General features: G+C 35.8%; 1 protein-coding gene across 1 annotated transcript in view; it reads left to right on the top strand.

Annotated features, from left to right (window-relative positions):
• The first annotated feature begins 276 nt into the window (after nucleotides 1-276).
• The window catches only part of MSH4 (mutS homolog 4), a 76,662-nt gene continuing 53,836 nt past the window's right edge, over nucleotides 277-23,102 (top strand). The window contains exons 1-7 of the mRNA XM_047869561.1: nucleotides 277-556; nucleotides 2,221-2,403; nucleotides 8,246-8,406; nucleotides 9,727-9,837; nucleotides 14,070-14,185; nucleotides 15,054-15,227; nucleotides 20,248-20,420. Coding sequence (XP_047725517.1) covers nucleotides 316-556; nucleotides 2,221-2,403; nucleotides 8,246-8,406; nucleotides 9,727-9,837; nucleotides 14,070-14,185; nucleotides 15,054-15,227; nucleotides 20,248-20,420 — 1,159 coding nt within the window. The 5' untranslated portion in view covers nucleotides 277-315. The remainder of the gene's footprint in view (nucleotides 557-2,220; nucleotides 2,404-8,245; nucleotides 8,407-9,726; nucleotides 9,838-14,069; nucleotides 14,186-15,053; nucleotides 15,228-20,247; nucleotides 20,421-23,102) is intronic.

Here is a 23,102-nt window from a genome sequence, read left to right as displayed (position 1 = left end):
GAGTGCTGTGGTAACTAACAACGGGGCTACCAAATTGGATGGACATCGATGGGCTCTGAAGAATTTGGTTCAGCCGAGTTGTGCCTCATTAAGCTCAAAGCCACAAAGCCAAATCCTGGGAGAGGTGGAGGCACTGGACACCGGTGGGGGTAGGATCCCAGGTGTGGATGGGGGAAGTTGGGGTCGGTGCGCCTGCGCGCTGGGGCTCTGTGCGTCTGCGCACGGGGCTCCAGCCCTGTTCTTCGACGCTTCCGTACTTCGGGGCGGTGACGGCGCTCAGAAATCCCAACCTTCTGTCTGGAAAGATTCGTGAGGATGCTGAGGCCTGAGGTCTCGTCAACCTCGTCTTCTGCCCCTGCGGCTTCCCCCGCATTGGGAAAGGCTAGAATTCAGGGTCGTCGCTGTAATTTCGGACTCCAGGAGACTCCTCAGAGCCGCCCTTCAGCGCAGGCCTCCGCGTCCACACCTCCGGGCACGTCTGGAGCCGCCGGCGACCAGAGCAGCAGCAGCAGCAGCAGTGTCCATGGCCACCCGCCCCGCACTCGACCAGCCCAAGGCAAGGAGTGGTTGGGTGGAGTCACCTGTCATCCGGAGGTCTGCAGTATCTGGAGGTTCAGGGGGCGGGGGTGGGCGATTACCACAGAGAGGGTTCCGTTGGGATTTGGTTGGAGGATGAGAATGGGGTGCTCTAGGAATTTGCTGGGTCTGAGTGACTGGACTCGGCAAATTGGTTTTATTACAAGGCCGCAATGGTAAATGGCTCAGTTCTGAGGAAGACTGAAATAACTTACGGTGTAATGCCCCGCCCCAAGTGTATGACAAATGGGAGAATTTGTGCAAGAGTTTGGTGATAGCAATGCTAAACCGCTTGGCTCCTAAACTAGGATAGGACGAAAATAGATTTTTTTTAATTTAATGTTTATTTATTTTTGAGAGAGAGAGAGAGCACAAACAGGGGAGAGACAGAGAGAGAGGGAGACACAGAATCCGAAGCTGAGCTGTCCGCACAGAGCCAGAGCCCGACGCAGAGCCCTACCCGGAGCTGGAGCCTAAGAATCGCGAGACCATGACCTGAGCTGAAGTCGGAGGCTTACTTAACCAACTGAGCCACCCAGGCGCCCTGAAAATAGATTAAATTTAGCGTTTCATCTAATTCAGTTGAATAATATGTTTAAGTAGTTTAAAAATGTATGTACTTCAATGCGAGTTCGACTTATTTATATTCGGACAACTCTAGGAAAGTTCCCAAACAGGGAAATGAATCCAAATGAATTTAAAACTTTTGGGGGGGTGCCTGGGTGGGTCAGTTGGTTGAGTGTCCAACTCTTGCTTTCAGCTCAGATTGTGATCTCCGGGTTCATGAGATCAAGCCCCACGTCGGGCTCAGTGCTGATAGTGCCAAGCCTGCTTGGGATTCTCTCTCTCTCACCCCCCCTCTAAAAAAATATAAAAAAATAAAATAAAATAAATAAATAAATAAATAAATAAATAAATAAATATTGTTAAAACTCTTGTACTACTTGGGATTCTCTCTCTCTCACCCCCCCCCCTAAAATAAATAAATAAATAAATAAATAAATAAATAAATAAATAAATAAGTAAATAAATATTGTTAAAACTCTTGTACTATTTGCATGGCAGGAGAGAGTTTCAATGAAGTCAAATCAGTCCAAGAAAAGAAGTCTCATAACTGCTATACAAAGTAAACATCTGGTGTATTTGAAGAGGGTAGTTTATGATTTTATCAAGAGTAGTCTCAGCTTGTAGAAGCACATTAGCAAGCACTTTCCTTATATTTTAGTACCAGATTATTTATCATTAATGCCATTAAGTTTGTCATAATTGGCTATTTTTTTAAAGTTGTTATCTGGGGCGCCTGGGTGGCGCAGTCGGTTAAGCATCCAACTTCAGCCAGGTCACGATCTCGCGGTCCGTGAGTTCAAGCCCGGCATCAGGCTCTGGGCTGATGGCTCGGAGCCTGGAGCCTGTTTCCGATTCTGTGTCTCCCTCTCTCTCTGCCCCTCCCCCGTTCATGCTCTGTCTCTCTCTGTCCCCCCAAAAAATAAATAAACGTTGAAAAAAAATTTTTTTTAAATAAAATAAAGTTGTTATCTGATGAAGTTTTATAGAAAGTGAACATGATACAAATTACAGCGATTAAAACATCATTGTATATAATTCTGAATCTTTAAGAATTGATATTTCATTTTTCAAATTTAGGTTCATATTTTGGAAACAAAAGATCTAATGCAGAAAACATATTTGCATCAAATTTTACTTTTGGTACAAGCTCATCTTCTGCACGAGATAGTAATTATCCTCAAATACTAAAAACTCCATTGTCTGCTGGAAATCCCCAGAGATCAGGTTATAAAAGTTGGACACCACAAATGGGATATTCAGGTAAAATGAGTGGAATGTTGACCTAGATGACCTTTTGAAACTTTTAAGATTTATAAGTTAGGGTAGTTAAATTCATTTGAAGTTATTTGTAATTGATATGGATGACTGAAAAAAAACACATCAGTTTACATCTATCCATAATTTGAGGTTAATTTAATGCTACATAGTTTCTGATATTATTTGTTAATATATCCAGGTCTGCATTATTTTAACTATTCTGACAAAAAGTAAATGAAGGAGAAAACTCTCTTATACATGATGTTTATTTAAATTTAGAAATTGATCCTGCTAGTACATCCTGTGGGTTTTTTTTATACTTAAATTTTAGTTTTTATATAAATCTAGATTTTCTTCAGGGGAAAATGGATGAACTAATTTCTTCATGTGTAAGCATTCTCTAAGGTACATTCAGTGAAATTGCTTGGATATAGTGTTTGTATTTACAAGATAATGATGAATTGTTTTTCTAAGTACTTCTACCAGGGTACACTCTTACTGGCAATGTATAAGAGTTCTTGTTAATTTACATCCTCTCCAACATTTTGTATTGTCAGACTTAATATTTACCAGTCCAGCAGTTGTAAGATACAACCTAAGTGTAGTTTGAGTTGGCATCTTCCTGGTTATCAATGAGGCTGATTACCTTTTTTTTTTTTTTTAAGTTTATTTATTTATTTTGAGAGAGAAGAGAGAACATGCATGCTGAAGGGGCAGAGAGAGAGAGAAAGAGAGAATCCCAAGCGGGCTAGTGCCCTATGTGGGCTTGAACTCACAAACCTCTAGATGGTGATCTGAGCTGAAGTCAAGAGTTGAACACTTAACTGAATGAGACACCCAGGCACCCGAGGCTGGTTACATTTTGTTGCTTTTTGACCATCTAGCTTTCATTTTTTGTGAAATGACTGTGTGTTTTTCCCATTTTTCTTTACTTTTATTTTCTAGATTTGTAGAAATTCCTTATATATTCTAAATATATATTCAGAATACATATTCTTTTTGATGAGTACATTTATTGGGTATATCTTCCCTAGGTTTGTGACTTCTCTTCTTTCCTCCTTTTTTTATGATGTTCTTTGATGGACAGAAGTTCTTAATTTTATACATTAGTAAACATTTTGTCTCCACTTGTAAATGTCTTTTACAGTTATAAATATGTATAGTTTATATGTCTATTAGGTCATCTTTTTTTTTTTTTTTTTTAAGCTCTATGCCCAGCGTGGGGCTTGAACTCATGACCCTGAGGTTAAGAGTTGCATGCTCTACTGACTGAGACAGCTAGGTGCCCCTATTAGGTTATTTCTTTAATTGTGTTAAGTCTGTATTACTAAAGACTTTTGTAGAGGTATATTAAAATCTCCCATTATGATTGTGGACTTGTCTATTTTCTCTAGTAGTTCTGTTAATATTTTGTTTTGCCTATTTTGAAGCTATTTCATTATTTTTTAAAATTTCTTTTGAGAGAGAGAGTGCATGCACACATGCATACAAGCAGAGGAAGAGCAGAGAGAGAGAGAGAGAGAGAGAGAGAGAGAGAGAGAGAGAGAGAGAGAATCCTAAGCAGTAGGGCAAAACCAGACATGGGGCTCCAACCATAAGATCATGACCTGAGCTGAGATCAAGAGTCAGTCACTTAACCAACTAAGGGGTGCCTGGGTGGCTCAGTCAGTTAAGTGTCCATCCCACTTTGACTCAAGTTCCTGAATTGGGCTGGCTCAGTGCTGATGGTGCAGAGCCCGCTTGGGATTCTCTCTTTCTCCCTCTCACGCTGCCCCTTCCCCTCCCCCGCATGTGCTCTCTTTCTCTCTAAATAAATAAATGAACTTAAAAAAAAAAAAAAAGAGACACTTAACCATCTGGGCCACCCAGGCACTCAGAAGCTATTTTAATAGGAGCATAAAAATTTAGCATTGTTCTATCTTAGTATTAAAAGATTGTCTTCATCTATAGATACAGTTTTTGCCTTAAAAGTTTTATTTTGTCTGCTATTAATTTAGCAGTTCCTTTTCTTTTGGTTAGTATTTATAGGATGTGTGTGTCTGTGTATATATATATATATATATATATATATATATATGTATATATATATGTATATATGTGTGTATATGTATATATATGTGTATACATATATGTGTATATATATGTATATACATATATATGTATATATATATGTGTGTGTATATGTGTATATATATATATTTATTTATTTTTTACTCCCAAACTTTTACCCTTAGGCCTTTTACATGGTATTTCCTATGCTTAGAAACTCTTTCTTCTCTTCTTCATATAGTCAACTCTTATTTATTCCTCAAGTCTAAGCTTAAATGTTATTCCTTTCAGAAAGCTTTCTGTGATCCTGTAAGATTAGCTTGAGGCTCCCTGCTATGTGCTGCCATTTAACTTTGCATTTTACTAATAGTATGGGTATTTTAATTATCTTTTTTCTCTATAGCACTATGAAGGCAGAGACTATAGCAATCTGGATCCAATCTGAAGATAGAACCATATGGTGATTTAAACAAGGGAGATTTAATATAAAGAATTATTAAATTATAATAAAAGAATCACTATAGGTTATAAGAAAACTCTGTTAGGTGCCCTAGGGCTGAGAGGAGGCCCAAGAGGTCATACTTGGAAGCAGGCCCTTTCCAGGAGCCATTTCCAAGTCTGAGGTATAGATCTCCTTGGAGAAGGTGATATTGAACCTATTGAATAGCAGAGGATACAGATTGGCCAGAAAAAGCTGGTTTACTGTCCCACTGGGGAGTGGTGCTATATAGGGCATTTATTTATTTTTTTTTTTTAATTTTTTTTTCAACGTTTATTTATTTTTGGGACAGAGAGAGACAGAGCATGAACGGGGGAGGGGCAGAGAGAGAGGGAGACACAGAATCGGAAACAGGCTCCAGGCTCTGAGCCATCAGCCCAGAGCCCGACCCGGGGCTTGAACTCACAGAGCGCGAGATCGTGACCTGGCTGAAGTCGGACGCTTAACCGACTGCGCCACCCAGGCGCCCCTGTATAGGGCATTTAATGTTTATCTCTTCTGTTGGCAGGTTAGGTACTGACAGTGTGGTTGACCAGGTCCGCCTTGTTAAGAGGAAGTTCATGATGTTGAGCCCATGCATATCTTTGACACCATGGCTGCTTTGTTCATAAGTCTATTAAAGAAGCACTGGGGTGGCTGGGAAAAGAGGCTAGTTGAAGTCCATAGAGTTTATCATTGTCTACCTGATAATTGAGAGTCTTAATTATCTAGGGCATCTAGTTAGATACCCTTTAGTGGGCATTCACATGAAACACAAATATTTTCAGAGTTTATGCCCATTTAAAGAGGCCCATCTGCATACATTTCCCCCAGATTTCCTTGACATTATCTTCCAATCTTGTTCCTTCCAGGTCCCTGACTGCCCAGCTAGATCATTACCAACTGCTTATGAATGAGTCTAAATCTATACTTCTGGTACAGTTCTACCTCATTCCAGACATGGTAGACAACCAAATGTACTCCTCAAAGTTCTGCTCATATGAAAGATCAAAATGAACAGAACAGCTAAAAAAAATTAGAATAAAATAATAATGCATATCAACTGTCTCAGTGAAAGAGGAGTTTCATAGCAAAAAAGCAATGGAGAAATTATTAAGGAAAAGATTATCTATACAAAAGCAGAAATCTTTGAGATACCAAATCAAGATTGGTAGCAAGTATAAATCATTGTAATTGATTTATAAAATTCTCATAAATGAAAAACATTAAAATTTAGTAAAAACTCTATAAGGACAAATATCTTAAAATAAAATATAGAGGGGTACGTGGGTGGCTCAGTTAAGCGTCCGACTTTGGCTCAGGTCCTGATCTCACAGTTTGTGGGTTTGAGCCCCATGTCGGGCTCTGTGCTGACAGCTCAGAGCCTGGAACCTGCTTCAGATTCTGTGTCTCCCTAACTCTTACCCCTCCCCTGCTAGTGTTCTTTCTCTCTCAAAAATGAGTAAACATTAAAAATTTTTTTTTTAATTTTAAAAAAGGAGGAAAGAAACTTCAGAATAAAAAAAAAGAATTTCTTTAAAAAATAGAAAACAAATGGATATATTAACTTGTGTTAAATTTTGATAGTAATTTTCAAAAATACAAATTTAGTATCAGTCCATTAAATTACCCAATATTACTACTACTACTACTAATCCATTACTGAAGTTAAGAATGGTAAATATACAGTAAAATTGGTTTATCTCCTATACTACTGATGGAATTGGGGGAAAAAATCAGTACAGGGGCACCTGGCTGACTTGGTTGGTAGAGCATGTTGCTCTTGATTTCAGGGTTGTGGGTTTGAGCCCCACATTAAGTGTAGAGATTACTTAAATAAACTTAAAAAAAATCGGTACAATTCTGAAAGAAATCTGACAATACATAGGAGATCCTTAACAAATGGTGGTTTTCCTTTGTTCCAGTGATTGACTTCTAAGGATCCATTTTAAGGAAATAATAAGAGCTTTAGGCACTAGGATGCTAATTATATCAGCATGACAGTGTAAGCATTCTTTTAGAAGTTTAAGGGAGGTATCTTCTGAGTGTACTGAATTTTCACTGGAAGTTAGTCTTTATTTTCCAATTAAAAATAGGAAGGTCATATTTTATTGCAGAACTTAAAATGATTTCATAGATCTAATATAAACTTGATCATAATGTATAAGCTGGCTTTCAGTTCAAGATCTAGACACAATAAATTTTTGAATGAACTCTTAAGTTAACCACTGAGTCGGATAACATAAATGGATAATTTTGTAGACATTGTAATAGAAGGGTAGAAAAGAATCTAGGTCAGGAAGGGATAAGAGGGGGAAAAGGGTCTATTGAAAGACTGACAAGGAAATCAAAGGTAAATTTGTTTTTTGACAATAAAATTTTACACATTTTTTCATTCATGGATAATGTCCCATATTTAAGTAATTTCATATGCTTTACAAAAAAACCCTTCTATGTTACTGCATTTAATTCTTATAACAACTTTGTGAAAAAGGTTTGGTATTTCTGGTTTACAGATGAAGAAATGGTAGCTTTATTATGGTTAAACAACTTACCTAAACATTCATTGTTTTGAAGGCATAGATTTCAAAATCTGTAATATATGTAAAGGTTAGGAGCATCAGATTTGGAGCCGGGCTGCCTGTGTGCAAATTCTGACTCTACTAGTTCCATCCATGCATCAGTTTCTTTATAAGTAAATGGAGTAAATAATGATATCTATTTGATAGAATTGTGACAAATTAATTAATCCAAATAAAGAATTTAGAGTAGTCTTGACACATTAATAAAGTATCCAACATTACACATTTAATACACAATACATATAATTGGAGTTTATAGTTGTATAATATTTTATTTTTTAGAAAATGCATTCATATATATATAAACCCATTTGATTCTTTCAGCCAGCTCTTGAGTTGGGCAGGGCAGTTATTACATTATGCCTTGTAATTTTTGATTACTTATTATGAAATAATTTGCTCAAATTCATATAGCTTTTAGACGACAGAGTAGGATAAATAGTCTAGGTTTTCTGATCCCAAATTCAGTGTTCCTTCATAACTCCATTCCAATAAATGCAACATAAGGCAATATATAACTTACTTCTTATTTTGAAGTTTTGGCAAAATACTTTTGAGAGTTAACATTTTTATTTGGTCTGGATGTGAAAAGTTGTTTTTGATGAGGAACAAAAAGTTATTTCCTTGGATATTAATAACTGTGTCCTAAAGTTGGTGCTTGGAATCTTCTGAGGAAAGAATGAGAAAATACTACTATTAATGCTTATACATTTTCTTTTTACAAAATTTTTAACAGCTACATCCTCATCTGCAGTATCAATACACTCCCCATCAGTTATTGTAGCTGTTGTAGAAGGGAGAGGACTTGCCAGAGGTGAAATAGGAATGGCAAGTATTGATTTAAAAAGCCCACAAATTATATTGTCTCAGTTTGCAGACAACACAACATATGCGAAGGTAGGTATTAAACTCTTAGAAAGTGGTTGACTTACTCAGCAGCACACAGATTTTCAAGTCACTGCTTTCCTAATTAGTTTACTTTTTCATAGAATAAAGGTAATTTACAATGCACCAATGTAGGTTACTCTGAGTTAAAATTGTTTTACATCTGATTTTAATTTTTTGAATGTATTTTGTCCTAAAAATAATGTGCTTTGCTGTTACTTGAACATTTCAAATTACTGTTAGTTTCTAAAATTAACATCTTCAAATTAATAATTCCTGGTCTCATTCCCAAGATTGTATATTAGTAATGCCATCTCCAAAGGGTTGTTTCCACTGGACAGTATTTGAATTTTATTTTCCAGAGTTCCGGGAAATGGGTCTTTGAGGTCAGTCATAATTTAACCTCTTCTTGCCTTCACTTCCTATCACTTATCATTAATTTGGGCCACTGGCCTATTGTCATGGGAATTTCTGTCCCTTAACCAGGTGGAAGTAATCTGCTTCTAATCTCTATATTCTAAAAAGTTATTTGACCCAATTACTATTATTAAAAAAAAAAAAATATATATATATATATACACAATGTTATTTTCAGCATTTTATTCCTCTTTTTTCCTTTCCCTAATTCCTCTTTATGGTTTTTCAATACATAGGTTTCCTTTTCCTACCAGTAATTAATTTTTTAATATACCTGACAGCCTAAATGATTCTAGTACTGCATGCTCACTATCGCAGGTATTTCACATTTTTATGCAGTTTTAAAAAATAGGAAAAAAAGCTTTTTTAAAAATAGGAATGTTTGGCAGATTAAGAATTTCTGTGTCTAGAATGGTTCTAAGAAATGCAACTATATTGTGAAAAGAATAAGTTGTAACACAGGTATTTCTCTTCGGTGTTTCTATACTGCTCAACTTCTAAGCTGTACCAGTGTGACTATATTGATTAAATCACCATAGTTACACTATTGAATGTATGTTTTTTATGGAGATAGATAAAATAACGAGTAGAAAAATTTATTTTAAAACATCTTATTTTAGGAATATATATTTGATAAGTTCAAATTAATTTTTTAGTTTAGAGCTGTTACAAATTATTGTGACTTAAAATATAGCCTATGTTTATGATATTTTATATTTGTAGTTATATAGAAATGCTTAATATATCATTATTAGATATATGTTTTTTAACTCAAATATATAATTAGAACAGCTGTAATTTTGTGTAACTATGTATTATTTTAAGTACTTATCTCTTAGAAAAAGTATGTCACTTGTTTGGTTTTAGAGAATACCAAGCTTACATTTAAGAAATTATTTATTCAAATGATTTTAGGTGATCACTAAACTCAAAATTCTATCGCCTTTGGAAATAATAATGTCAAATACTGCTTGTGTTGTGGGGAATTCAACTAAGTTGTTTACTCTGATCACAGAAAATTTCAAGGTAAATGATTTTTATTCTCAATAGTAACACTCAAGGTCTTATTTATTTATTTATTTATTTATTTATTTATTTATTTATAATGTTTATTTTTGAGACCAAGAGAGATAGATCATGAGCAGGGGAGGGGCAGAGAGAGGGAGACAGAATCTGAAGGAGGCTCTGGGCTCTGAGCTGTCAGCACAGAGCCCAATGTGGGGCTCGAGCCCACAAGCCGTGAGATCATGACCTGAACCGAAGTCGGATGCTTAACTGACTGAGCCACCAGGCGCCCCAAGGTCTTTATTTAAAATCCATTCTATAATGGCATTCTGGAGAACAATAATTTGAGTAACTTTATATTTACCCTAAAGTACTAAGTACAAGTCCTAAGCTAAGGGACTATTAATACATAAAATAAAAAAATGACAGGACATCCACTTACTTGATTTGGCACCCTTGATCTACTTAAAAAAATTTTTTAATGTTTATTTATTTTTGAGAGACAGAGACAGAGCCTAAGTGAGGGAGGGTCAGAGAGAGAGAGAGAGAGAGAGAGGGAGACACAGAATTTGAAGCAGGCTCTAGGCTCTGAGCACAGGGCCCCACAAGGGACTCACACCCCTGAACCACGAGATCATGACTTGAGCCCAACTTGGACACTCAACTGACTGAACCACCCGGGCGCCCCTTGATCTACTTTAAACAAAAGGGAAAATATTTCAGATAATGAGGTTTCTCAGAGTATATAGAAAGTAGATCCTTAGAGGAAAAACAAAACAAAACGAAACTGAATTTCCTTAGGTAGAGCTTTGTGGAAACTAGTTATTGTGCTGCCAGACTAGTTGAAATTGAGGTTCTTATTCTAGGGAATAGCACTATCAGCAAGTACTTTTCCTTTTAGAGAATTTGATCTGTATTACAGAATTGTTTCAGCTTCCCCTGGTAGCATGTACTCCTCACAGTTAGCCTACTGCTCTAAGCCTCCATCTGTGGGACTGTGACAGATAAGTGCTCGGAAACTTTATCCAGCGAATGTTCTCCCTCTAAGCCAGGACGTCTCCGACATGCAGTTTATCTCTTTCCTCTAGCAAATGTTTTGTGGAATGGGGGTTGTAGTTCCCTAATCAAGTAGGTAGCATTGCAGTTGGAATAACACCTCAGGAGTGCAAATTATTTTCAGAATATACTATACTTTGTTATGTCTATAGCCTTATCTTTAACACATTTGGCATCACGCTGTGATTTAGATTCCAGTGTAGTTGTTAATATATTCAGCATCTGCAGTCATTTAAGTTTTCTTGTCATGCTCTTAGAGATCCTGTGTAGCTCAGCTGTCTTTGACTTATTGCTAGAAATGGCCCCTATTATAAATCTGTTCTTTCTATTATACAGATCTCTTTACCTGTTATCTCTTTTATTCATTACTTCAAACTTCTTTTCATCACCTCTATTTATATATACTTTTCTAACTTTTGTTATTTTGCTCTGCTTAAGCATTCCAGGTTTTTGGGTTGTTAAGTAACAGAAATTCAACTTACACTAGCTTAAGTAAAAAAAAAAGGGAGTGGGTGGGAATTTATTGATTTATGTAACTGAGAACCCAAATGAATGATTGGATAGATCTTATCCCCTGCTCCCATCCTTACCACGATTTTTTTTTTTTTAAGAACACTAAATCATACTTTAATCCTGTTGAAGGAAATTTGTGCTAAAATTACCTTGGGATGACATGTTTTTAAGAATATACATGGTATAAAGGTATAAAGCAACCAGCTTTGGGATGATTTGGACTGTCAGCCTGCAGTCACTTGGGCAACACAGGCATTACATTTTTGACATTTAGTTATCCCCACATGCAAAACAGAAATCACAGTTACTATCATATAATTAGCTTTACATTGTCAACATTGTTCAGAACTTTTCGAATAATTTTGCTAAAACGGAGAACACAGGCTATCTCCATAGCTTATTTAAGCCTTTTCCTATAAGCTTTTATTATGTTGCAAAAAATATATATACTAGTACAATTTAAAGTTTTGCCAATTAACTGGTCCTATCATATTATTATTAAAATATGTAATTCAGAAATATTTTTTTTAATTTTATTTTTTATTTTTTAAAGTTTACATCCAAATTAGTTAGCATTTAGTGCAACAATTATTTCAGGATTAGATTCCTTACTGCCCCTTACTCATTTAGCCTATCCCCCCTCCCACAACCCCTCCCATAACCCTCAGATTGTTCTCCATATTTATGAGTCTCTTCTGTTTTGTCCCCCTCCCTGTTTTTATATTATTTTTGTTTCCCTTCCCTTATGTTCATCTGTTTTGTATCTTAAAGTCCTCATATGAGTGAAGTCATATGATTTTTGTCTTTCTCTAATTTCACTTAGCATAATACCCTCCAGTTCCATCCACGTAGTTGCAAATGGCAAGATTTCATTCTTTTTGATTGCTGGGTAGTACTCCATTGTATCTATATACCACATCTTCTTTATCCATTCATCCATCGATGGACATTTGGGCTCTTTCCATACTTTGGCTATTGTTGATAGTGCTGCTATAAACATGGAGGTGCATGTGTCCCTTCGAAACAGCACACCTGTATCCCGTGGATAAATGCCTAGTAGTGCAGTTGCTGGGTCGTAGGGTAGTTTTATTTTAGTTTTTTTGAGGAACCTCCATACTATTTCCCAGAGTGGCTGTACCAGCTTGCATTCCCAACCATTTTTTTTTAAATTGTAGACAGATTACCTCTGTGAGTTTTAAGATGATTATGATGGCTCCAGATTGATGTCATCTCAGCTTAGCCAACTCAGAGAAAAAATATATTCTTTCTTCTGGTGTCCATATATAAATTCCAGGGAAGGACCCCAATAGGTCCTACTTTATTCACATTCCCACATGTTAGACTAATCACTATTTCTCAGGGTAGAAGCACTGTGATTGATTAATTTCTGGTCATTTGCTTTCTGTGGGGCACAGAGCACTGTAATTGACAGTCCTACCAAAACCACATGGAATGTAAGATAGATGAGCCCTTCAAAGGCAAAAACAACATACATTTACCACACTTGAGATATAGGATAGTATGGCAGAGTGCTTATGAATAGAGGAGTCAGAATGTGCTTGTTTCAGATCTTGACTCTGAGTGACCATGTGCAAGTTGAGTGACCAGGTGCAAGTTAAGTTACTTTTTTTTTCCATCAATAATCTACCTTTTAGAAAATTGGTATTTTATGTAAGGTAACTAGAGAAATGACCTCATTGATAAGTTTACTTTTGGGCAAAGTCCTAAAGAGGTGAGAGAGAGAGAACCACAGAAGTATTTGGGGTAAAAGTATTAACTTTTTCAGTATATTTTTCAATATCATCATCATTACCATACTTACTATAAAAATTATTTCATTAAATGAGAAGCAATATGAAGTGGAAGGACTTTGTAGGCAGAGAAACCTAGTTTCAAGTTTCATCTCTGGCATATATCAAATGTATGGTGTTAGAAAACCTACTTTTTAGAATTTATTTTTAAGACAATTATAGTTAATACAAGACTTATGTCAAAGGGTATTGTGAAGGACTAGCTGAAATAACTTAAAACAATCTTGGTGCATAAGAAATTCCCTACCTCCTCATTTTTTTCCCTTTCTTCTAGCTCTTTCATAGTCCATTGTTATTATATTACCTTTCTTACCTATTATCTTTATTCAGAGTAGGTAAACCTTTTACTCTACAACTCCATGCTTTTTTTCCTACTCTTTTTAAAAAGTTCCTTTATCTCCTTTTCTTTATTCTAAATAAATTCATCCCATGTAGGTAGCATCTCCTAGATTTGGTGGCTGGAATTGGTGTTTTCAGTCTCAGCAACTAATATATTAAAAGGATCTACTCTCTCTAATTATGTTAGAGTATGTAAGACTGAAAGTAAAGCCTGGGTGGGGATGCTGCTGTAGAATAAAATTAGTAGAAGGCAGAGATTCTCATGTTTATTTTTTATTATTGTACCTACCATATTCAGTTATATGTCATATGAGTATGGTCTAATAAGAGCTATAGATTACTATAATTCACTTAGCAAAACAGTCACTTTTTTTTGTAAATAAGAAAATGTCCTATTTAACTCTGGAAGATAATAAATAATAAAAAATAAACTTTATATGGTATTTATCCATGTACCTACATGTATTTAGGAAAGCAGTTTTGGGCAAATGCATGAAACTTAAAATTTATTTTGAAATTAAAACTTCTTTTCAGAACGTTAATTTTACTACTATCCAAAGGAAATACTTCAATGAAACAAAAGGACTAGAGTACATTGAACAGCTATGCATAGCAGAATTTAGTACTGTCCTAATGGAGGTTCAGTCCAAGTAAGTTATGACTCAATGAAAGTAATAAATCTCTAGTTTGGGTTCCATGAGAACAAGGTCTTTTATCTTTTTTGTTCTCTGCTGTATCCTTACAAAAGTCTGGCTTATAATACATACTCAGTAATTACTAAAATAGTAAAATACTTAGCTAAAATTTATACACAAGGCATATCTTGGTAACTTAATTTGTATTGAATTTCTCCAAATAAGTCATAATCTGTGGCCATTATGGTTGCTGCTCACTTTACTTTGGAGTGAAATGCTCAAGTAGCTACCGTAACCTAGAAATGTGAGACATAGAGCTGTGTTCCTGTAACTTTGTACTCCTAAGAGACTCAGCTAAGACAGGGAATGATATTTTTAGGAAGGATATTTTTTAGAACATATTAAATAGATACTTTCTTTGAGCCAGGTTAGACTATTTGTTTACTCACTTAATCACAGTGACTCCCCTCATCAAGATCATGACAGTTTTCTATATATTAGAACTTCCTAATTCTACCTTTAAAGCTGTCAGACATTTTCAGCATTATTTAAATTCTTAGAATGGTACATCAGAAATTGACACACAATTGAATATTGTCTTCTAACACATGATTTATTGGAGTCCTTAGGTGTCAGACTTCAGAAAATTGTCTATTTTTATCAATTCTTATGTTTTAGAGGTTGTTTAGCTAGTTTTCAAAAGTAACACTTGGTGTGTTTTTTCCCTTTGAATTTAAGCAATGCTATTCAAGTATTTATAATCTTCCTAATATTGAGGTGAAAAATGTTTTATTTTATAGCAATAATTTTTATTTATTGTAAAGATTTATTTATTGTAAATTTTTATTTATTGTATAGTGATGTATCTTTGGTCACCTTTCAGGTATTACTGTCTTGCAGCTGTTGCAGCTTTATTAAAATATGTTGAATTTATTCAAAATTCAGTTTATGCACCAAAATCACTGAAGATTTGTTTCCAGGGTAGTGAACAGACAGCCATGATAGATTCATCATCAGCCCAAAACCTTGAATTACTAATTAATAATCAAGACTGTAGGTAAGATCATCCAATTTTTTTCTTAAAAAATGTATCAGTGTATTTTATTATGTCCTATTTTTCTATGAATAGTTACTTTACATTTTGAAAAATTGTAGAAATATTGAATAAACATATTTTTAATCATTGTACCATTGTTGCTGAACTGCTCAGATGTTTCACTAAGTCAAATTTTAGAAAGATATTTGTATGAAACAACAAAAAAACAATCCATTTCAAAACTAGGCAAAGGACTTGAATGGACATTTCTCCAAAGAAGATATACAAATGGCCAATAAGCACATGAGAAGATAATAAGTATCACTGGTCATGAGAGAAATGCAAATCAAAACTACAATTGCTACTTCCCAGCCATTAAGAGGTCATTATCAAGTAAATGGAAAAAAATGTTTGCCAGGATGTGGACAAATTAGAACCCTGGTACATTTATGATGCGAATATCAAATGGTACAGTCACTTTGGGAAATAGTATGGTTGTTCCTCAAAAAGTTAAATATAGAACTACTGTATGATCCAGCATTCCACTTCTTTTTTTTTTTTTTAATTTTTTTTTAACATTTATTTATTTAAAAAAAATTTTTTTTCAACGTTTATTTATTTTTTTGGGGACAGAGAGAGACAGAGCATGAACGGGGGAGGGGCAGAGAGAGAGGGAGACACAGAATCGGAAACAGGCTCCAGGCTCTGAGCCATCAGCCCAGAGCCTGACGCGGGGCTCGAACTCACGGACCGCGAGATCGTGACCTGGCTGAAGTCAGACGCTTAACCGACTGCGCCACCCAGGCGCCCCAACATTTATTTATTTTTGAGACAGAGAGAGAGAGCATGAATAGGGGAGGGCCAGAGGAAGAGGGAGACACAGAATCCGAAACAGGCTCCAGGCTCTGAGCCATCAGCCCAGAGCCCGACGCGGGGCTCGAACCCACGGAGCGTGAGATCATGACCTGAGCGAAGTCGGACGCTTAACCGACTGAGCCACCCAGGCGCCCCACCACTTCTAAGTATATAGCAAAAAAAATTGAAAGCAGAGACTCAGATACTTGCACACAAATGTTCATAGCAGCATTATTCACAGTAGCCAAAAGGTGGAAATGAACCAAATGTCTAACAATGAGTGACTGACTAGATAAATGGAATAAGATATATAGATAATGTATAATGGAATATCATTCAGCCTTAAAAATGGGTCAAATTCTGATACATGCCACAAGATATATGGATTGTGAACACATTGTACTAAGTGAAATAAGCCAAACACAAAAGGAAAAATATTTTATAATTCCACTTAAGTACCTAGACTAGGCAAATCAACAGAGACAGAAAGGCAAAAATTATCAGGGACTGAGGACAGTTGGGAATGGGTAGTTACTATTTGGTGGATTCAGTTTCTGCTTGGGATGATGAAAAAGTTCTGGAAATGGGGAGTGGAAGTGGTTGTACAATACTGTGGGTATATTCATTGACACTGAATTGTGTGCTTAAAATGATAAAAATATAAAATTTATGTTGTGTGTTTTACCACAATGAAAAGAAGATACTGTATCCAGAATACCACAAAGTTGGAATAATGAGCTTTAAAAGCATCAAGTACAGGAAATTTAAGGGTCTATGTAATTATTTGAGAAGATAAAAATAGTTGATCAACTGGGTCTATGGTATATGACTAGATTGCTGGTTTTATTGGTTTATTATTAACTTTATTTAGAGTACCAGGAATATTGATGGTGAGCATGAGAGACAGAGAGAGAGATGTGTGCAGACAGACACTGTTTATAGATTTCATAGTGGGGTACTTAAAATAGAATTAAAATGTTAATAGAAAATAACAATCAACATGTGACGGTGTAGTGGGGATGTATTAACATGGGTTCAATTTGGTACAAATAATTAATGAGCCATGGTTTTTCTCCTTGAGGAATTACAATCTAGAGGAGACACATAGATGGCATTATTAGCACATACTAAGTATGGTGATAAAAGTTTGCATAAAAATGATGCATTTCTCATAGCAGAGAGAGAGAGTTAATTGGGCTTGGGTTAAGGGTTAAAGGAAAGTAATTAGGAAAGGCTTTCTAGAGGAGATAATACACGAGGTAAGTTTTGAAATATAAATGGGAGTTACCCAGATGAAGAAATAGGAAAGATGGTATGACAGTGAAAAACAAAGTCTTGAAAGCATGATTTTCGATGGAATAATATGCTATATACAAGGAAACAGTATTACGAATTGGTAAAGTACAGGCTGGGAGTAAGTAAGCTTGAAGTAGTTAAATCTAAGCTTCTGGTAATTAAATATAACATCAGTCATCAATGAAAGGGATAAACTTAAAATGATTATGAATTTTAATATTAAGAGTATTGATGGGAATAAAGAGGACTTTAGACAGTTAAAACCTTAAGGTGCTCAGTGCCAGTTTAGAGCCATAGTTGTTTAAATATCTCTGTCATTTTGTATGTTCTTATCTTGGCTTCACTTTCCATTATGTGAAATTGTCAGACATTATTTGCTGTTGTAAACTTAGAAACATAGGCTAATTTTGTTAATTATTTATATTCTAATTCTTTTTTTTTTTAGTTTTTTTTTTTTAATTTTTTTTTTCAACGTTTATTTATTTTTGGGACAGAGAGAGACAGAGCATGAACGGGGGAGGGGCAGAGAGAGAGGGAGACACAGAATCGGAAACAGGCTCCAGGCTCTGAGCCATCAGCCCAGAGCCTGACGCGGGGCTGGAACTCACGGACCGCGAGATCGTGACCTGGCTGAAGTCGGACGCTTAACCGACTGCGCCACCCAGGCGCCCCATTTATATTCTAATTCTTAAGAGTAGTTTAGATCTATCCAGGACCTGTTGATACAACTTTTAGTAAGAGTGGTACTGTATATACTACTTTCAGTTATCTATCAGTATGGTGGTCTCAGTACCTTTGCAGTTCCATTGATTATTGATGGTCTAAAATTACAGCCTTAAAGAATTTATAGTTAATTATAGTTATTATTTCTTTTCAGCTTAGTGAATAAGTAATATTTTTCCTCTTGCTACTTAAAAAAGGATTAAAATAATATCTAGAAAAATTTCTCTGTTACTTTCTATGTTACAATAACAGTAAATAGAAAGTCCATAACTAAGGCTGGTAATTATTACAAAATGTTTTATACTTTGTCACATTTCATAGTTCATCATTATTTATCATTATCATTGTCAAACATTGCTTGAGTTCCTGCTGTATATTAAGTGACAGGATATTTGACCTCTGGGAGGTCACATTATAGTTGAAAAGGAGAAATTGAGGTTTTTTCACAGACTTGAGCCAAAGAATATCAGGTTAAAAGATAGATATTCTACCTCCTGAGCTATCTGAATAGCTTTAATGCTTTTATAGGCTGGTAACCTGTTCAGTTTCACCCTTCAATTTCTATAGCAAATGGCAGGTTTGGGTGTGCTGCTCACTTCCTTTTTTCCTACAGAAGGCCAGTTCTCAAAAAGTTGAAAAAAAAAAAGTGCCTGTGCTGAAACCCCCAATCCTACTCCACCAGGACTTGGTTTGAGTAGTTCTTTAAAAATTTGTTTAAATTGATATACCAGGGGCACCTGGCTGGTTGGTATAGCATACAACTCTTGATCTCAGGGTTGTGAGTTCGCCCACATGTTGGGGGGTAAAGTTTACTTAAAAAAAAATACAGATATACCGAAAATCTACTAAGACTAAGAGTCATTGTAGTTTTCTCTCCTTTTTCAACTCATATTCAACCCTGATTCAATCCACTACTAAATCCCCTTGAGTCAGCCTTTAGAATACATACCAATTCTGGATCACATCTTAACCATTTCCAAGGCTACACCCTAACCCAAACCTCTGTCATTTTAGCCTGGACTATTGTAATAGCCTCTAACTTGTTTCTCTGCCTTCTTTTTACCCTCCTACACTTAGTCTATTCTTGATCTAGTGGACAGGTTGTGATCCTTTAGGAATCAGATCTTGGAACTGTCCTGCTAAAAATCTTCCAGTGGCTCCCATTACATTTAGAATAGAATCCAGTCTTTACCATGGCATACAAGGACTTATATGTCCTGACCTCTATCAACTTCTTTATCTCCCTCCATTCTTTCTTTTACTTGCAGATTCCCACCAATCTTGATCTTCTTTTTGGTTCTGGAACCAGAAAGGATTGCTGGGCTTAAATTAGTGTTCTGATGGGCCCTTTTTAACTGATAACTCTTTTCTTGTTATTTACTTATTTGGAAACCTTGGACAAGTTACTTAATTTCTTTGTGCTTTGTTCCTTATCTTGTAAAATGTAAATATAACATCTACCTCGTAGTGGTTATTAGAATTAAATAAGTTGACATATGCAAAGTGCTTAGAACAATGCCCGGCACATGCTTAGTGTTCAGTATATGTTACCTGTTGTCAGCATCATCCCCATCCCATCATCATCTTTGCAATGATACCTTTTGAATTCAACTATCAAATACACATATAGGTCTTTCTCAACGAACTTAACTAAAGTAACCTTCCTGATCATTCTCTATACAATCCTGTTTTGGTTGTTGGTTTGCTTAACGCTTTTCTGTACCTGAAATTCTTTTCTTCTCTTTTACTTGTAGTTTTCTTCTTAAGTTAGAACAAAGTGATTATATTAAATATACATTTTTTTCCAGTGTGAAATTACTGATATCTTTCTATTATTGATGAAATGTCATGGGCTAGAACATTTTATATTAGTCTGAATATTATAGCTGACCTATGAGAAAATTCATTAAATGCAAGAAGATATGTCTATCCTTTGTTAATGAAAGCATGGTTCATTGATAGTGTACTTGGAAGCTTATTCAAAATATATATTCTCAGGCCTCATCTCAGACTTACTGAATTAGAAATCCCCATGTGATTTGTATGCACCTGAAAGTTTGAGAATCACTACTTTAGATGACAGGATTATTTAGAAAGTTAAATGGTAACTTTTATTTGGATTTTTCCTGTATAATTTATGAAATTTTCCTAATTTGTGTTTTCAAAGGAATAATCACACACTCTTTGGTGTTTTAAATTACACTAAGACTCCTGGAGGAAGTAGAAGACTTCGTTCTAATATATTAGAACCTTTAGTTGATATTGAAACCATTAACATGAGATTAGATTGTGTTCAAGAGCTACTTCAAGATGAAGAACTCTTCTTTGGACTTCAGTCAGGTAAATGAATATAATCTAATTTTATGAATACAAATTATTTAATAAATACATTGTCTTCTTATAAGAATACTAGTCATATTGGATTAAGGCTCACCCTAATAACCTTATCTTAACTTGATTATATCTATAAAGATCCAATTTCCAAATAAGGTCACATTCAGATACCAGGGTTTAGGACTTCAAAATATCTTTTGGGGGGACACAGTTCAAGCCCGATAACATAAGGTAAGAGAATTGCCTTTTGCACCTGGCTATTTGTTCACTCATAGGGAAGTACAGTTCTCTTCTTAAATCTATGGGTGGGGGCATCTGGGTGGCTCAGTCAGTTGAACATCCGACTGTTGATTTTAGCTCAGGTCATGAACCCAGGTTTGTGGGATCAAGCCCCATGTCAGGACAGCACAGAACCTGCTTGGGATTCTCTGTCTCTCTCTCTCTGTTTCTCTCTTGATCCCCCTCTCCCTCTCTCTACCTCCACTCCCTGCTGCCCTCCTTGTGCTCTCTCTCTCTCTAAAAAAAAAAAAAAAAAAAAAAATGTATGGGCGAAAGGAGAATATATATGCACTGCTCCCAGTCCAATTCCTGGTTCCTAGCAGCTTGATCAGTCTTTCATACACCCACCATCCTAGCCATCCCACCTGGTGTTCTGGCAGTCTAAACTGAAGTGATACATGAAAATCTAGAAGGCATTGGGAAAATGCCACAACCCCAAGATCAAGAATTACATGTTCCACCAACTGAGTCAGCCAAGTACCCCATGTGTAAATTTTTAAAGAAATAAGTTTCAGAGCTAAAAAAAGAAGGAAAATACAAAGAAGTATGAAGAAAATTACTATAAAGAAAGGCAGTAATTCAATAAGGAGAGATATTTAGTAGTATCATCTTAATTGGAGTTCAAATAGAACTAATATATGTCCATTAAACTTAACAATGGTGAACCTGTGGATGACTATCTTAGGCTGGGTTCTTCAGAAGCAGATCCTGATATGAGGATTGATGTGAAAATGATTTATTAATAAGAATGTGCTTGTAAGAGAAAACAGGAAAGGAGAAAAAGACAGGGAAGGGGAGAAAAGCCAAGCAAAAGTATAATTTCAGGCAACATCCTAAATAAGGTAACTTCAACTGATACTTCTGGACATTAAGTTGCATTTAGGGTTTTCAGAGTGGGGCTTTCACACTCCCACTTCATTTAGTGACTTAAGGAGTGCAGGGAGCTTTTGGCCCTCTGCTTGAGAGCAAAGTGCTGTAACAGTCTAGGGGTAGGACTCCAAAAAGACTCCAGGTGTGGGCCAGCAGAAGCAAAAGCCACGCAGAGCAAGACAAGGGGTACACAGAAAGATAAAAGAGACCCAAGAGGATCTTGACAAAGAACCAGGAATATCTACTACAGTAACCTTGACTAGAGGAATCTCACACAGCACAGAAACAAGACTTCAGCAGATTGAAATGTAGTTAAGAGAAGATAGCGAGTGTGGAAAATTTGTCTTTCAAGTTAGCCTATAAATTAGAAGAAGAGAAAGATAAGGTGAGCAGAGGGGAAGGCAGAGGGAGAGAGAGAGAGAACCCCAAGCTCCATGCTAAACGTGGAGCCTGACACAGGGCTCAATCCCATAATTCTGGGATCATGATCTGAGCCAAAATCAAGGTTTTATAATTGGTTTTATAATTATCATTCACATAGTCATGACTTCCAAATGTACATTTCATGCCCAGACATCTCTACAGACTTTTAGCCCCGTATATCTTACTGTCTACTGAACACTTATTAGATCTTTCCCAATCATTTCAAATTCATTGTGTCCAAACTGTGCCATCCTCCTTTCTAAATCATTCTTCCTTATTTCAGTGAAGAGTTATACATCCAGCCTCTCTACCACGACAGATACCAGGAAGTCATTCTTTTCTCTTCCCTGAAATCAATCATCAAATTCTGCAAAGTCTCCTTCCTATATATCTTTTGAATGCATTGGCTTCTATTCCCAGTGCTGCAGCTCCAGCCTGGGCTACCATTTATATATTTTTTGATTTATTGTAACAGCCTTGTGTTTGATCTCTCTCCTCCAGTATTTCTTTTTATAGTCTCTTCTCTATACTGCAGCCTGAATGAGATTTTGAAAATATAATTCTTAGCATATTACTGTTTTGATTTTTATTGTTGGTATAACAAATTACCACAAATTTAGTGGCTTATAATAACATGAATTTATTTTCTTAGAGTTCTGGAAGTCAGAAATCAGTTCTGTTGGGCTAAAATCAATGTTAGCAGTTCACATTCCTTCTGGAGGTTCTATGGGCCAATGTGTTTCCTTACCTTTTCCAGTTTCTGGAGGCTGTATACTATTCCTTGGTTCATTGGACTTTCTCCATCTTAAAAGCCATACGTATAGTATGTTTTCTACTTTCTGACCTCTGCTTCTGTCCTTGTATCTTCTTTTTCTAATTGATCCTACTGCCTCTGTCTTATAAGGACTCTTGTGATTACTTAAGGACCAATAAAAATCCAGAATAATCTATTTCAAGATGCTTAACTTAATTCCATCTTCAGAGTTTTGTTTACTAGATAACATATTTGCGCGTTCCAACAATTAGGATATGGACATCTTTGGGGGTACCACATAACCCACTTACATAAAATTATTCAATCTGTTCTCATTACTTTTGGTATAAAGTCCAGACTCT

Source organism: Prionailurus viverrinus, chromosome C1 (genome assembly GCF_022837055.1).
Source record: "Prionailurus viverrinus isolate Anna chromosome C1, UM_Priviv_1.0, whole genome shotgun sequence".
Classification (NCBI taxonomy): domain Eukaryota; kingdom Metazoa; phylum Chordata; class Mammalia; order Carnivora; family Felidae; genus Prionailurus; species Prionailurus viverrinus.
The sequence above is the reverse complement of the archived record's forward strand: the minus strand, read 5'-3'. Positions and strand labels throughout refer to the sequence as shown.